Source organism: Physeter macrocephalus, chromosome 16 (assembly GCF_002837175.3).
Source record: "Physeter macrocephalus isolate SW-GA chromosome 16, ASM283717v5, whole genome shotgun sequence".
NCBI classification, from domain to species: domain Eukaryota; kingdom Metazoa; phylum Chordata; class Mammalia; order Artiodactyla; family Physeteridae; genus Physeter; species Physeter macrocephalus.
In genome coordinates this window covers 87,123,083-87,135,634 of record NC_041229.1, presented here as the reverse complement: position 1 = coordinate 87,135,634, position 12,552 = coordinate 87,123,083, and the positions used below count along the sequence as shown (strand labels likewise).

Here is a 12,552-nt window from a genome sequence, read left to right as displayed (position 1 = left end):
TGGCTTCTTAGCACAGCCCCGCAGGCAGCCTCTAGCAATCAAGGGGAAATGGTACAGGAGCTGAAATCTGTTTGCTATTGCTGCCCTGCCATACAGTCTGTTTGGGATTCTCTTAAATTGCCAAAAGTTGCCAAAGTTTTATCTCAACCAATGTTGGAGCTGGCCTTTTTCTGAACTCTGTCTAGCACAGTCTAAAGAGGGTGTCATGAGAACTTCTAAGTCTCTGGGGCAGCATAACTGGATCTCATAGATGTTGCCACTGTTACATGATCACCTGGAATCTGTCCAACCTCATCCCTCACTGTTCTTCAACATGGCCTCTCTTATTCAGGTAGATGGAGGCCCCTCCTGACCCCAATCAAGCCGTACTTATTTCTCTGACTTTAAACTTTCAGCTGATCCTTTACACTTCCCTGGGTTGCTCTCCTCTCTCTGTCCATCTTCTTTCCCACGCTCAGTTCATCCTCAAACTTTACTCCTTCCATGAAGCCATCCTATACAATTGCCGCTCACAGAGAGGTCTGTTTTCTTGTATAATTAATTACTTCACTTGTTTAATTTTTCTTTCACCAAACTGTAAACTCTCTGAGGACAGAAACTAGATCTTCTACATCCCTCACTTATTTCCACAAAGGATTCTTTCCAATCACATGATAGTTTTTAGTGCATTGATTGGTGAGTGTATCCCCATTTTACAACTGGGGAAACAGAGGCAACCAATAAAGGAAGAACCTTACCCACAGCCATCCTGTGACTAAGACAGAGAAATGTTGAGCCTCTGCTGGCCACATGTGGTTCTCACTTCTCCTAGAATGCAGTGTCTGGGGGACTGGCTGGAGATACAGATGACTGAATGGTACCCAGTAATCACCGAGGGCATTGCCTATGACAGGAGAACTAAACCCAGCCTGGTGTTGTATTTCAACTTCTGGTTAGTGGATTCCAGATGGATATGGGCATACCCAGGATGGACTGTGATCTGACAAGGATTTTCAGTGACTGATAGAAGGTCAGACCCCAACAGGGCATTTAGTCTCAGACCCACCACTCTGACAAACTCCTAAGTAACACAGTCTTTATAACTTCCTTTTTCTTTTCTTTCTTTTCTTTTTTTTCCCCACTGAGCAGGAAGAGTTTCTCTGGTCTCATGACAAAGAAAGAAATATCTTAGTAGGAGTCTGGAAGTTTCTCTGTAGAAGAAGCAACTCACCATCTCAAAGGTCTGCCTTGCCCTGTGCTTTGGTATCTAGATGTTGGTTTGTTTTTGTTTGCCTTTTTTTTTTTTTGAGATTCCCATGGCTGTCCTAGTTACTTTCCCTAGGATACTAGAGCTTGCCCTCTAAGCACTGCTTTGGCTGAATATTAGTGTTCATTTTGCACCAACATGTTGCAGGGTTCCCTTGAGGGAAGCTGAGAAATCCCATGTGTTCATGGAGCTTTGAGAGTGAAGGACACAGTCTTTTCTCTTCTTCAGGGGTTTACTGCTCTGGCCTCTTGAAGCAATGTTTGTTCAAAGAATATTGCATCCAGATCCTGTGGCTAATCCCAGGGCTAACTTTCTGCAGTTTTAGCTGTGTGACTGACACCTGTTGCTAACTTCTCTGGCTTAAACTTCATCTGCTCACCCGCAGGTGGTCAGGAGGATTCGGGGGAGTCCTCTGAGCAAAGCACCTTGGCCTAGGAGTCCTTCTTGCCCATTGGAGTTTAGAGTGTAACTGGGTCCATATGCTTGCTGTTTCTGGTGTGGATTAATAATTCACTTCTGACATTTACAAATAATAATACAAACCAGGCATCGCTTTTGTGTGCTGGGGGCACTGGGGGGGACTGCATTATAGTTGTGTTATTCTTTCCATTAAGTTTTATGAGGCTTAGGTGTTTGTGGGCCCACAGAATGGTGGGTTTATAGAACATGAGACCTGGAAAGGACTGCACAGTTCAACTAGAATCCTGCTGTCTCATCTCACACATGGAAAATTAGAGGCAAATAGGAAGCAAAATGATTGGTCTGGCATCACATAGTGAATCAGTAACAGAGAGGAACTAAAATATCATGGTCATTTCTATTCTTGAGGCAGCTTCGGTGTACTAGACACTTAGCTCTAAACATTATGCACTAAACATTGTTATAGACACTTAATGTGTGCAGTGCTGGAGCTCACGCTGCTCTTAGGGGTGGGGAGGAGAATCAACCTGTTTCACAGCCCTTCTTCCTTCCACATGGTCCTCCTCCAAAGCCAACCTCCTAACTCCCATACCACCATAGGAAAGAGCTGGTTTGGTATGGAAGGTCTTTAAACCATTGAAAGAAAGAACTCCTCCCGTTTTTCCCTTTTAACTTAGTGACCGAAAAGCCAGATGCTTTTCTCTGAGTGTTCTTGAGAACATGATTTTGAGGCTTGGGGTTCTTTCTACATGAGGCCGGATTTGGAGGGCAGTACTGGGGCCGAGAGGAAGACAGACTTCTAAGAAATCAAGATCCCTGGTTTACTGGACAAAACCCAGTGAGCTCTACACTTCCTCCGCCTTGCCTGACATGTCAAACTCGAAGAAGGATACACTCAAATTAGAGAGCATGCAGAGAAAAGTGATTTCAAGGAGATGTGAGGATTAGTACATGAGCCACTAGGAAAAAAATAATAAAAAGGTTTCTATAGATCAGAAAGATAAAAAAGGATGAAAAAAAATTAGCCAGAACCTATTAAAAAAATCACAGAAGGTAAATGATAAAGATGGCTTTGCTAGCCAAATCTAGAAATTTCATTCATTCAGTCAGCCATCCAATATTTACTGAACATCTACTGTAATTGAGGAACTGACAGCTGGGGACTTCAGCAATACAAAATTGTACCTAATGTACATAAATGTACATAAAGCATAAGCTTTCCCCTAAGAAGCTTATAGGATCACCTGTGAAAGAGAACAGAGCATCATAATACAGCTCAGAGGGATCCCTTGAACTTCTTTTTAGATGGAAATATGCTTGTGGGGTTTTTATGAATTATCAGGGAGAAACAGCTAGTAGACAACCGGAGAAGGTAAAAGTCACTTTGGGAAGTCTAGAGGGATGTACCTGACCTCTAAGGCTGACCTTGGGAAGATAACTAGTTCCATCACAGAGGATCCACTGCAAAGACGAACTTCTGGGCAGGAGATTTCTACAGCAGTATTACTTCTCTCTCCAAACTCTGATTTGCATCTATGTGACCAGCACCCTGGTGGGTACCTGAACCCTTGTCCACCCCTTGCAGGGAAGTGTGGCCCTGAAACTCACTGGTGGCTGCGGGGCTGACTCCGTGACGTCAGCTGGTCTCCTGCAGACGGTAAGATGGTGCTCGGCTCTGCTGGAATCTGCTTCGTGGACCGGACACATTCAACAATGGCAACATTTGTGACTGGTGTATAGTATTTAGCCCATTTAATACTTTTGGAGCCAGGGGCCTGGGCAGAAATGACCTTCTAGGTCGGAGGCAGGAGACCGGGTCTGAGCTGCATGGAATTGTTAATTTCTCCCTAGCATCTCAATTTCCATAATGGTGAACACTTGTGAAGAGGTCTTACCATCCCCACTCTAATATCTTGGTGGGTTCTCTTTGAGAGAGGGTGTAGAAAAAGACGCTGCCTAGATCCACTACTGGCATGTGGTTTCTTCTGGAAGGCACTACAGATCCGCTCAAGTGCAAAAAGATGTACTGAAATTGAAACAGATGGGGATCCGTGATGAGTTTCTGCCCCCAGGCCAAAGGCGCAGGTCCCTTCCTGCAGACTGAGTCAGACACTTCCAGGGGGCTTTGCCTCCTTCCTTCCGGGATGGCTGGTTTCTCAGACAGGGCACCCAGAGGCAATGCTACCCACCCCGCCCCCCCTGCAAAGGTCACCTGCTGGGCCAAACCGAAGCCAGACCACTGGTTTGCACTGGAGCTGGGAAGAAGGGTGGCAGCACACTTCTAGCTTTTGCTCGATTCCTGGTGTCCACGGTGAGCATAGCCTGATTCCTGACAGCTTTCGCTCTCAGGGGACCCCTTTCTGTCACCAGTTCTAGCTGGTAGAGAGAAGGTCCTGGCATCACGGACCCTTAAGCTGAGGGCAAACATTTTTGCTGCTGTTTGATTGGCTCCTTTCCCAACTTTATCCTGTCATGAGCCAAAGTCCTAGATGATGGAGCAACCCATCAGCAAGCTTACTGCCCATCAGGTGACGAGTACGGAAGTGATCATGAACAAACAACCCAATTCACCATCCCTTTGAATCCGAGCCTCTCCCCAACTCCCCCCGCCTCCAGCCCGTATAGAAGAAAACAGAACTTGTATCCAGGACTTGGAATGAATGAGCTGCTCAGAGTATGAATGCGAAGACATTTCCATTACTTCTTTCTTCTTCATATTTGCAATTCCAGCCCCCTCCTCTGACATCACATGTATAAAGGGAGAGCAAAACCAGCTCTGTGGACACTATGATCCCGCCCACCTCGGATTCCTAAACGGGATTTATGAAGACAACCGGTGTACTAGCAGGTATCATCGTTCGGGTTTCTGGGGCACCCTGACATCTTGATATACGAAGGGAGGCACAGCAATGCAGTGACCAAGAACATGAATCCAGCAGCTAGACAACCCGGGTTTGAATCCTAGCTCCATCACTTACCAGCTCTGCGGCCTTGAGCAAGCTACTTGAATTCTTTATGCCTCAGTTTTCTCATTGGTAAAAGAGGGATAATAATAACACTTCTTCCTAAGGTTAGTGCATGGATTAAACAAGTTAGTACAGAGGAAAAATGAGCATGGTGCCGGCACGTGGTCAGCACTCTGTGTTTGCTATTATTAGTAGTAGCGGTGACCGTATCTCAAATACATACAACTAGCTGCAAAGAAACAACCACAAAAGGCACCAGAGCTCTAACTCTCAAGAAAGGTTGAGGGTTAGAAAGATGAACTTTCAGGCACAGCTCAAGGAGACTCGCCATGACACCAGAGCAAAGGCTCAAAATTCCTGGTCTACGTGAATTCTCTCTTTCCCTGGAGTTTTGCAATTAATGTTTACTCTCAAAAGCTGAAGACTCGAGAAAGATTTTTGGGGCCTGAGTTTTGCAAATCACCTCCTTGGTGACTCAGCCCTTCCCCACCCACCTGGGGCCTGTCTGTGTACACTTGCTCTTAGGAGGGACACTGGCCCCAGGAGGACACACCCAGGCAGCTGGTGCACCCCAAACTCAGGGAGATCTGGCTTCGTGAGGTTCTGTGCCCCCATGACACCCACCCCCTCATCCTGTCTTTGACTCCCTGCCCCTACGTTTCACAGGGTGGATGATCCATGGGAAGGCAGGACCTGTCTTGGTTGTGGGCGACTTCACACGCGGCAAGCTCCGTTGTAAAAGGAGGCACGGTTTGCCTCCGCGGCAGATGTCAGGCTTCCCGGGAGACCTGTAGCTGCTGCAGGAGACCCACACAGAAGGCAAGGACTTCTGGGAAGTACTTCTGCTTCTCTCCCAGCTGCCACCACCTTCCAGAAGCAGGCGTGGGGTTGGACGGGAGGGTGTGGGCCTCTCGCCCAAAGAGTCCAACCTCAGATCAGCATCTCTAAAATAACCAGAGCTCCAAGTGGGCCATTGCGCGGGAGTGTTTTATTTTGAGGCTTCAATTTGGAGATTGGTGTCATCATCCTGCCTGGCTCTCACTCTCTTCTTGGCCCAAGAAGTGAGTCACCCTGTCCTTAGACGGAGGTCCCCAGACACAGTAAGCAGCCACCAAAGCCACAAACAGACGGGCAATCTCCCTCCTTGGGCAGACCAAACATGAGCCCTGTGGTGGGCAGCTGACCAGCCAAACGCCCGTCTCAGCCCCGTCCAGAACAAGGCAGCCATCACCACTGCTGTCATATAAGATAAATGCATCTGTATCTTAGGTAGACTGTGAGGCATGCTTTCATATGTAGCGTGGATGTAGTAATTTCTATATTCTAGACATTCATTTCAGTTCAACGGTTACTGGTAACAATTACGGGCCAGGACTGGAATCTGGGACCCCAGAAATGAATGTGGTTCAATCCCTGATGTCAGGGGGCCCGCACAGCACTGCAGAAGAGATAAAAGAGAAGATCTGTCTGGTTTGGGGTTTTCCTCCAATGAGAAGCATGAAAGTCATTAGCACCCCTTGGCCCCAAATATGCTTATTTATCTTGATTTTCCTGTGCAGCTTTTAGGCTAATTAACTGGGGACCTATGGGAACCAGATACCTCCTTGTCAGAGATGAAGTTGGCCACCATCCAGTGACACCAGGGATTCTCAACCGGGGGCGACTTTAACCAACCCCCCCATTTGGCCATGTCTGGAGGCAATATTGGTTGTCACGTGATGGTGGGGGGGAGGTTTGCACTACCAGAATCTAGTGTGTGGAAGCCAGAGATGCACAGTCAGCCGTTATCCAGGAAACCCTACACTAGACCATGAACTACTCAGGAGTGAGGACTGTGTCCTTCTGACCATGAGCTCTCAGGACCTATCCGCTGGGTGCACCAAATAGGCAGTGAGTGCGTGAACGTTTATTGGATATACTGTCCAGTTAATGAACTTACTCGAGAGGAGGTAAATTAATAGCAGGGTAACAGAAATATACACACCCCTATCTCACTCCCTCTTCTTCAGATATATTCAAATCCTCTCTTGTCCACATTGCCCCCTCCTCCTCCCCATCACCGATTCCCCAGCCCTCCTAGCTGTGCTTCAGCTTGGCAAGGCTCTTAGCTCTACGTTCTAAAATGGCCAGGCTGTCACTTGATGGCACTGTCTTACATGTGTAGAACCATAGGTTCTTGGATAGAAGTCCCACATCTCACACACTTAATCCCCCTGTAGTACCCAACACAGCACGGGACCCACAGAAGACACATTATAAATGCCTAAGGACTGATCAGCAATACCCACATTAAGTGTAGACACATGTGTTCAGATGCGTATATACCTACGGGCACACCCACACCTTGTGTATATCCACACCTAGCAAGCAAAAACCCTATATGTAGCTTTTCTTGGTACTTCACATATTGGGGTGATCAAAAAATGGAGAGCAGAGGAATACAAATGTTCCTCTCCAAAAGTACACATTTCCTGAACCAAATATCAATTTAATCGGACACTAGACTGATTCACAAGTTGTATAAATGTGATTTTCATTTATGCAAAAATCCATGCAAGTTTCTGACTTCTAATCACGCAAAGCCATGTACTTATTTTGTAGAAAAATATATAAACATTTAGTCAAAATATACACTAGGTTTCAATTGGTAGAGTATTTGCATATTTGAAATCCTGACACTCCTGGAAAATCTGGAGTGACCAACAACTGCATCCATGCCAAGCCAGACTCCGCAGCCACAAACTTCCCAAACCCTTGCTGGCCAGCTCTGGGGGAGGGCCCTCTTTAAGAAAAATATCAACTTGCTAAGGGAGTGAAAAGTGGGGTTCCAATTTAAGGTTGGAGGCACCAGCCTCCCCTGGTGATTCTAAAGAACACTTGTGTGCTTCCCATTCAAGAGGGGACACAAAGGAACTTGAGTCATCAGCTTCTGGCTGTGCAAACCCCCAGAATTTCTCTCTGCGGCAGAAAAGATCCCCTTTGAGAACTGCACTTTGTATGGTGGCATCTGCCACCTGCTTCAGTTCATTCTTTCACAAGACCCACTTCCCTTTCAGGCTCTGGGTAGAGTCAGCCAAAAAGGAGGTGCAGGTGAAACACAATGGCAGACCGTATCTCAGCCCCCATCCCAGCCAGGATGGATGGCTGGGGAGGCCGGCTTTGCTCCCACCACCTCCTCTCCGTCAGGGACCCCCGCCTGGAACCGTCTGACACCCAAGGCCAAACTGAAATCTCACCTGAGTGACCACGTTTCACCTAGAGCCCCACAATGACTTTCCATTCAAGACCCCTGACTTTTCTAGAGAACCGTGTCAGCGCATGACCGGGGTCCTCAAGACTCTCCCTCACTGGGCACGTATGACCTGCTAAATGCTGAGGGTTTCCATTGAGCATGGGATGAGGGGGCTTCCTGGGTCACTGTACCCAGAATGCTTGCAGGGTCAGAGCCTCTGCAGGGCCCCTTTCTTAATTTCCAGGCAAAAGGCCTTGCCCTGACTTGTCTCTTAGACAAGGAACAGCCTCTCCCTTTTTTCCAAGCCTGCAAATGAGAGCATGTCTAGAAGGGCAGCTGGATTCTGATAAGGGAATTGACTTATTTTAGTCACAAATAACTAGGTTGGCATCTCTTGACAGCTGTGGCCAGGCCTGGGGAGAGACAGGCCAGGGCAGAGCAGGGCAGCCAAGAGTCCTCAGCCTGCCAGAGGGAGAGGAAAGCCACTCATACCAGGCTTCACGTTCACTGGCCTCACACAATTTCCAAAGTCCTCCAGAGGCAAAGTAATGAGTCAAAGGAACACAGGCATGGGGGTCTACAGTGGGGGATGTTAGAAAACTCCATCACTCACTAGCTGTGTGTCCTTGAGCAAGTCACGTCAACTCCCTGAGCCTCAATTTCTTTATCTAGAAAATGGAATGAAGAGAGTGCTAAATGTACATAGAGCTGTCATGAGGCTTATATAGGATAACCTATTCAAAGCCCCTGGCTGAACGCCTAGCATGGAGTCAGTGCTCAGTAAATGGTATTTCCTGGGGACTTAGGACCCTACGTCACAGAGGAGCAGAGTGTCAGGCTTTTAAAGCTGGGGTGCTCCTAACTGGGAGGGATCCAGTAACATTCCAGGAGACCCCAGACAGTATAGAGACTCTTCCCCCAGCAGCAACTTTGCTTGATTACAAGAAATATATCATTATTCTTATATTAAACTGGGTATATTGTGGAGGAAGGTGCAAAACTGTAATGAGTATTTAAGACAGTATTTCAGGCATGAAACAAGTGTTGCTACGTCAGTAGACCACACTCTCCCCACCGCCTGCAGGGAGTAGAGGTGGGGCTGTTACAGTCCTTGAGGATCGAGGTATTTCAGAGACCTGAGGTTTGGAAAGCATCCTGCACTAACACTCGGCCTGAGAGAGGGGAAATCACCTTTCCCTCCCTTTGGGGATCTGTTTTCTCCTTGGGAAAAAGAAAGGGTTTTTCTAAATGGTCCTTGGAGTCACCATCTCTGGGTCTATGACAGTGAGTCAGGAAATATTTCTTGAATGAATGGAAGGGGATCTGTCATAAACTAAGAATTTCACGCTGTCCAGCATCCTTTCCTGCGTGGGGCGATTTAGAAAAAGAATGGAAACTTTTCCTACTGGCTGCTAGCCTCAAACACACCTACGTAGCACTGTGCCTTTGCAGGACGTAAGATGTCCATTGTGTTTTGGGGGAACGACTGAATTAATTGATGCTAACTAACTTCAGCGGCGGTGGAGGTTTGCTTCCTTTCTTCTTCACCTGGGAAAACACAGCCAAAGCTCTAAGTCCCAGGAAGAGGGGTCTTTAATGCTCAGAGGAATCAGAAGGGTGCCGGCCACCCACAAGCCCCAGAGGTCTCAGATGCACCCCTCTTTCTAAACACCAGGGGCACAATTCCCTAGCAGCGACCTCTCACCCACAGAGAAAAGGAGGCGGAGAGGTATGGAGGGCTCATCTCACTGCCCTCTACCCAGGGCCATTAACTGCATTGGGCCATGTCTCCACTTCTTGCTTTCCAATATGAAGACTGGACACTTTCTTCCTCCCCCCAAACTTGCTCCTTTCCAGAGTTTCCTCACTGTCCTCCACAGGCCACTGCCTCTGCTGGTGGGGCAACAGCAGAGCCTCCCCGCCTCCCCTTTCTCCTTCCTCTCTCTTCCTCCCCAGCCCGAGCCCGCTGTTAGGCCACATCTCCTTTCTAAGTCTCAGTTCCTTCCAAACAGCTTCACAAGCACACGAAAGCCCGGGCCCAGGCAGTTACTGCTACCGGCACTTTTCTGTGCTTCCTCCAAGTGACGCTGCCCAAAGGGACCACGGAAACGCAGGGCGAGAATGAGCCCGCTGGTCTCGGGGAGAACTTCAAGGGTCAGGACAGTGCCAAATATTGGGGGATGGGGCCCTTTAGAAGAATCAGGGCTAAGGATGGAAGGAGTCGGGAGTCAGAATCCTCAGAATCAAAGCAGTAGATGTCACGGGAAGGTAACATTCAAATAAACTTCCCTAAAGGCCATGGAGACACCAGCATGGTCCCTCTTCGTTGAGGCCAAGCTCACGGCTCTCCCTGAAATCTTTCCCTCTTCTCTGCCTTTCAAGGACTCCTTGGAGCTCCAGTTCCCTTTGGATGCCTCCTCTAAGGCCTCTGGTCCACCACGACCCGACCCTTCCTTCCATAAAATCCTTTCCGAGTTTGTCCATGCCGTACATACAGCCTGATGTATTCTGACTAAGCAACAGGCTAAGGGGCCTGCTTCACATGAGCACCAGTCCTCTCGGCTGTGTGAACACCAGCAAGTCACTTAACCTCTCTGAGCTTCAGTTTGTTTCCCTCCTATAAAACAGGACTAACAACACAACACGTCTCACTTGGCCATCGTGAGGGTACAATGAGAGAACGCATGTAAAGAATTTAGCACAGTGCCCGGCACAGCCAAAGTGTATAATAAATGGTGGCTAGTGTTGTCATTCCTCTTACTACTAATTATTATGATTATTTATTACTTTTTCTGTTTCAGGAATCTAAATCCTAGATCCCCACTTATCCTCAGTCTAAAGCACCCAGGTAGGACTGTGTCTTTTACTTTCTTGGTACCCCCAGAGCTGGGTTTAATAAATACTTGCTGAGTGGAATTACCCATAGGTTGAGCTGTCTTAGTGACCCAGCTGGCACTTCTTAAAAGAAAAATTAATGTTGCCGGTGATAAGCAAATCAGCCATGTGATTATCTGTAGATATATAGACAAAGGAATGCTTGGAGTTCAGCCTCACCAGAACCCCTCACACACGCCACTCCATCCACAGCCACCGAAAGGCACAGACCCTGTTGGGAGGGGATATTGGCAGCCCGGCTCCAGGATCCCTGATGCACCGCCCCCACCCCCCGCGCCCCGCCTCCGGAGCCCAGGTGGCCCCTCCTGCTCTGAGGCTGACAGGCGGAATATAGGAGCCACATTACTGTCTGGATTTCCCCGTAACTGGCAGAAGCAGGAGGTTGCAAGGATGGAGCAGCTGGCCCAGTCATTGCCTCTCCTACGCACACTCCTTGCCCCAGGCTGGCACCTCGTGGCGACCCAGGACCTCGCCACAGAGCTAGTTCAAGTTCCCACAAGCATTGAGATCGTTAGTGACCGGAGCCAACTGTAAGAGCTTTGGAACCCAGGCGCAGTGGGGGAGCCGCAGGAAGCCAGGACCCCTTTCTGGAAAGCTCACTGCCACCAGCTCTCACGCATGGCAACTGTGCCCACCTCTACGGTCACCTCGCTAACAGCCCTGTCCCTGCCCCAGCCCCTGCCTCTGCCCCAGTCCCTGTCCCTGCCCTGCCCAGTTCTTCGCTGCCCGGCCACTGCCCAGCCAGGCTTCAAGCGCCCTTGGGCACAGGAGCCTGTTAGTCCAGACACGGGCGGCGCGCACCCAGGAGTACAGTTACTTTCTGCCCTGTGCACCTCCGGCTGCAAAGACCTCACCCACGACTGCGCGCCGGCAGCCTGCCCAGCAAACTTTTCTTCGCTCTTTCTCTTTTCCTTTCAACAAAACGGTGCTTCCCACCGACAGGCTCTCCAAGAGCTTAGCGCAAATCCTCGCCCCGCTCTCCACCAAATCCCAGCCGCTCGCCGCCCATTTGACTCCGGCCCCCCAGGGCCAACTCAGCCCGCGCGGCTGCCGGATGGGTCCCGGCCACTCGGGCCACTCCCTCCCGCCGCCCCGGCGGGCACTCACCGATCTGCGCCAGACTCAGCTGCACGAGGCAGAGTCCCCAAGCTGCGCGCCACCAGAACGTGTCCATGGCGTCGGAGCGGCCGAGAAAGCAAGCGAGTGGAGCCGGAGGGGCCGGGCGCTGGGCGGGGGGCAGCGGAGCACGGGGCGACCAGGGCGCCCGAACCTGTTGGAGGCTGGGGTCCGGCTGGCAATGAGGGCGCCTCGGAAGTTGGGTGCAGTTTTTATTCGAGGGCTGAGTGACCTAAGAGGGAGGGAGCGAGGAAGGACACACCCAAGCGAGGGGGCTGTGACTAAGCAGCCGGCAGAAGTTTAAAGACGTACCAGCTCTCCTTGGCGCTGGTCCCTCCGCCCCCGCCCCGTTCTCCTCGGAGCTGGTAAAGCGGGGGGTGCCTGGGCGGGCGCCCGGAGGGCCGCGGGGTCCCCGTGCACCCGGGGCGCACCGGCTTTCCTCTCCCGGCGTCTGGGAGCGCAGCCTCTGGACGCAGGAGGGAATGACTGAGTCCTAAACCCTCGCGCCGTTGGGTTCAGCCTCTGGCTTCTCCTCTCCGCTAGGTTTCTCTTTGACTCTGGCTGGGGAACTCTTCTTTCTGGGTTTCACAGGCAGCTGGATATCCTGGGAGAGGAGCTGGGACAGTGGGAGAGTGGTTTTTCCCTGCCCATGGTGGGGAGCTTGCGATTCTTCCCAG

The 12,552-nt window shown here is 49.9% G+C and overlaps 1 protein-coding gene across 17 annotated transcripts in view; it reads right to left on the bottom strand.

Moving 5' to 3' along the window:
- The window catches only part of CD44 (CD44 molecule (IN blood group)), an 87,788-nt gene extending 75,685 nt beyond the window's left edge, over positions 1-12,103 (bottom strand). For 10 of the 17 annotated variants that reach the window (XM_007129531.4, XM_007129536.4, XM_007129532.4 and 7 more), the window contains exon 1: positions 11,867-12,090. In XM_007129531.4, the coding sequence (XP_007129593.2) occupies positions 11,867-11,933 (67 nt within the window). In that variant the 5' untranslated portion in view covers positions 11,934-12,090. Of the gene's footprint in view, positions 1-11,866 lie in introns of all 17 variants that reach the window. The other 7 variants (XM_028501648.2, XM_007129541.4, XM_007129539.4 and 4 more) reach the window with 3 other exon arrangements.
- Between the last annotated feature and the right edge of the window lie 449 nt (positions 12,104-12,552).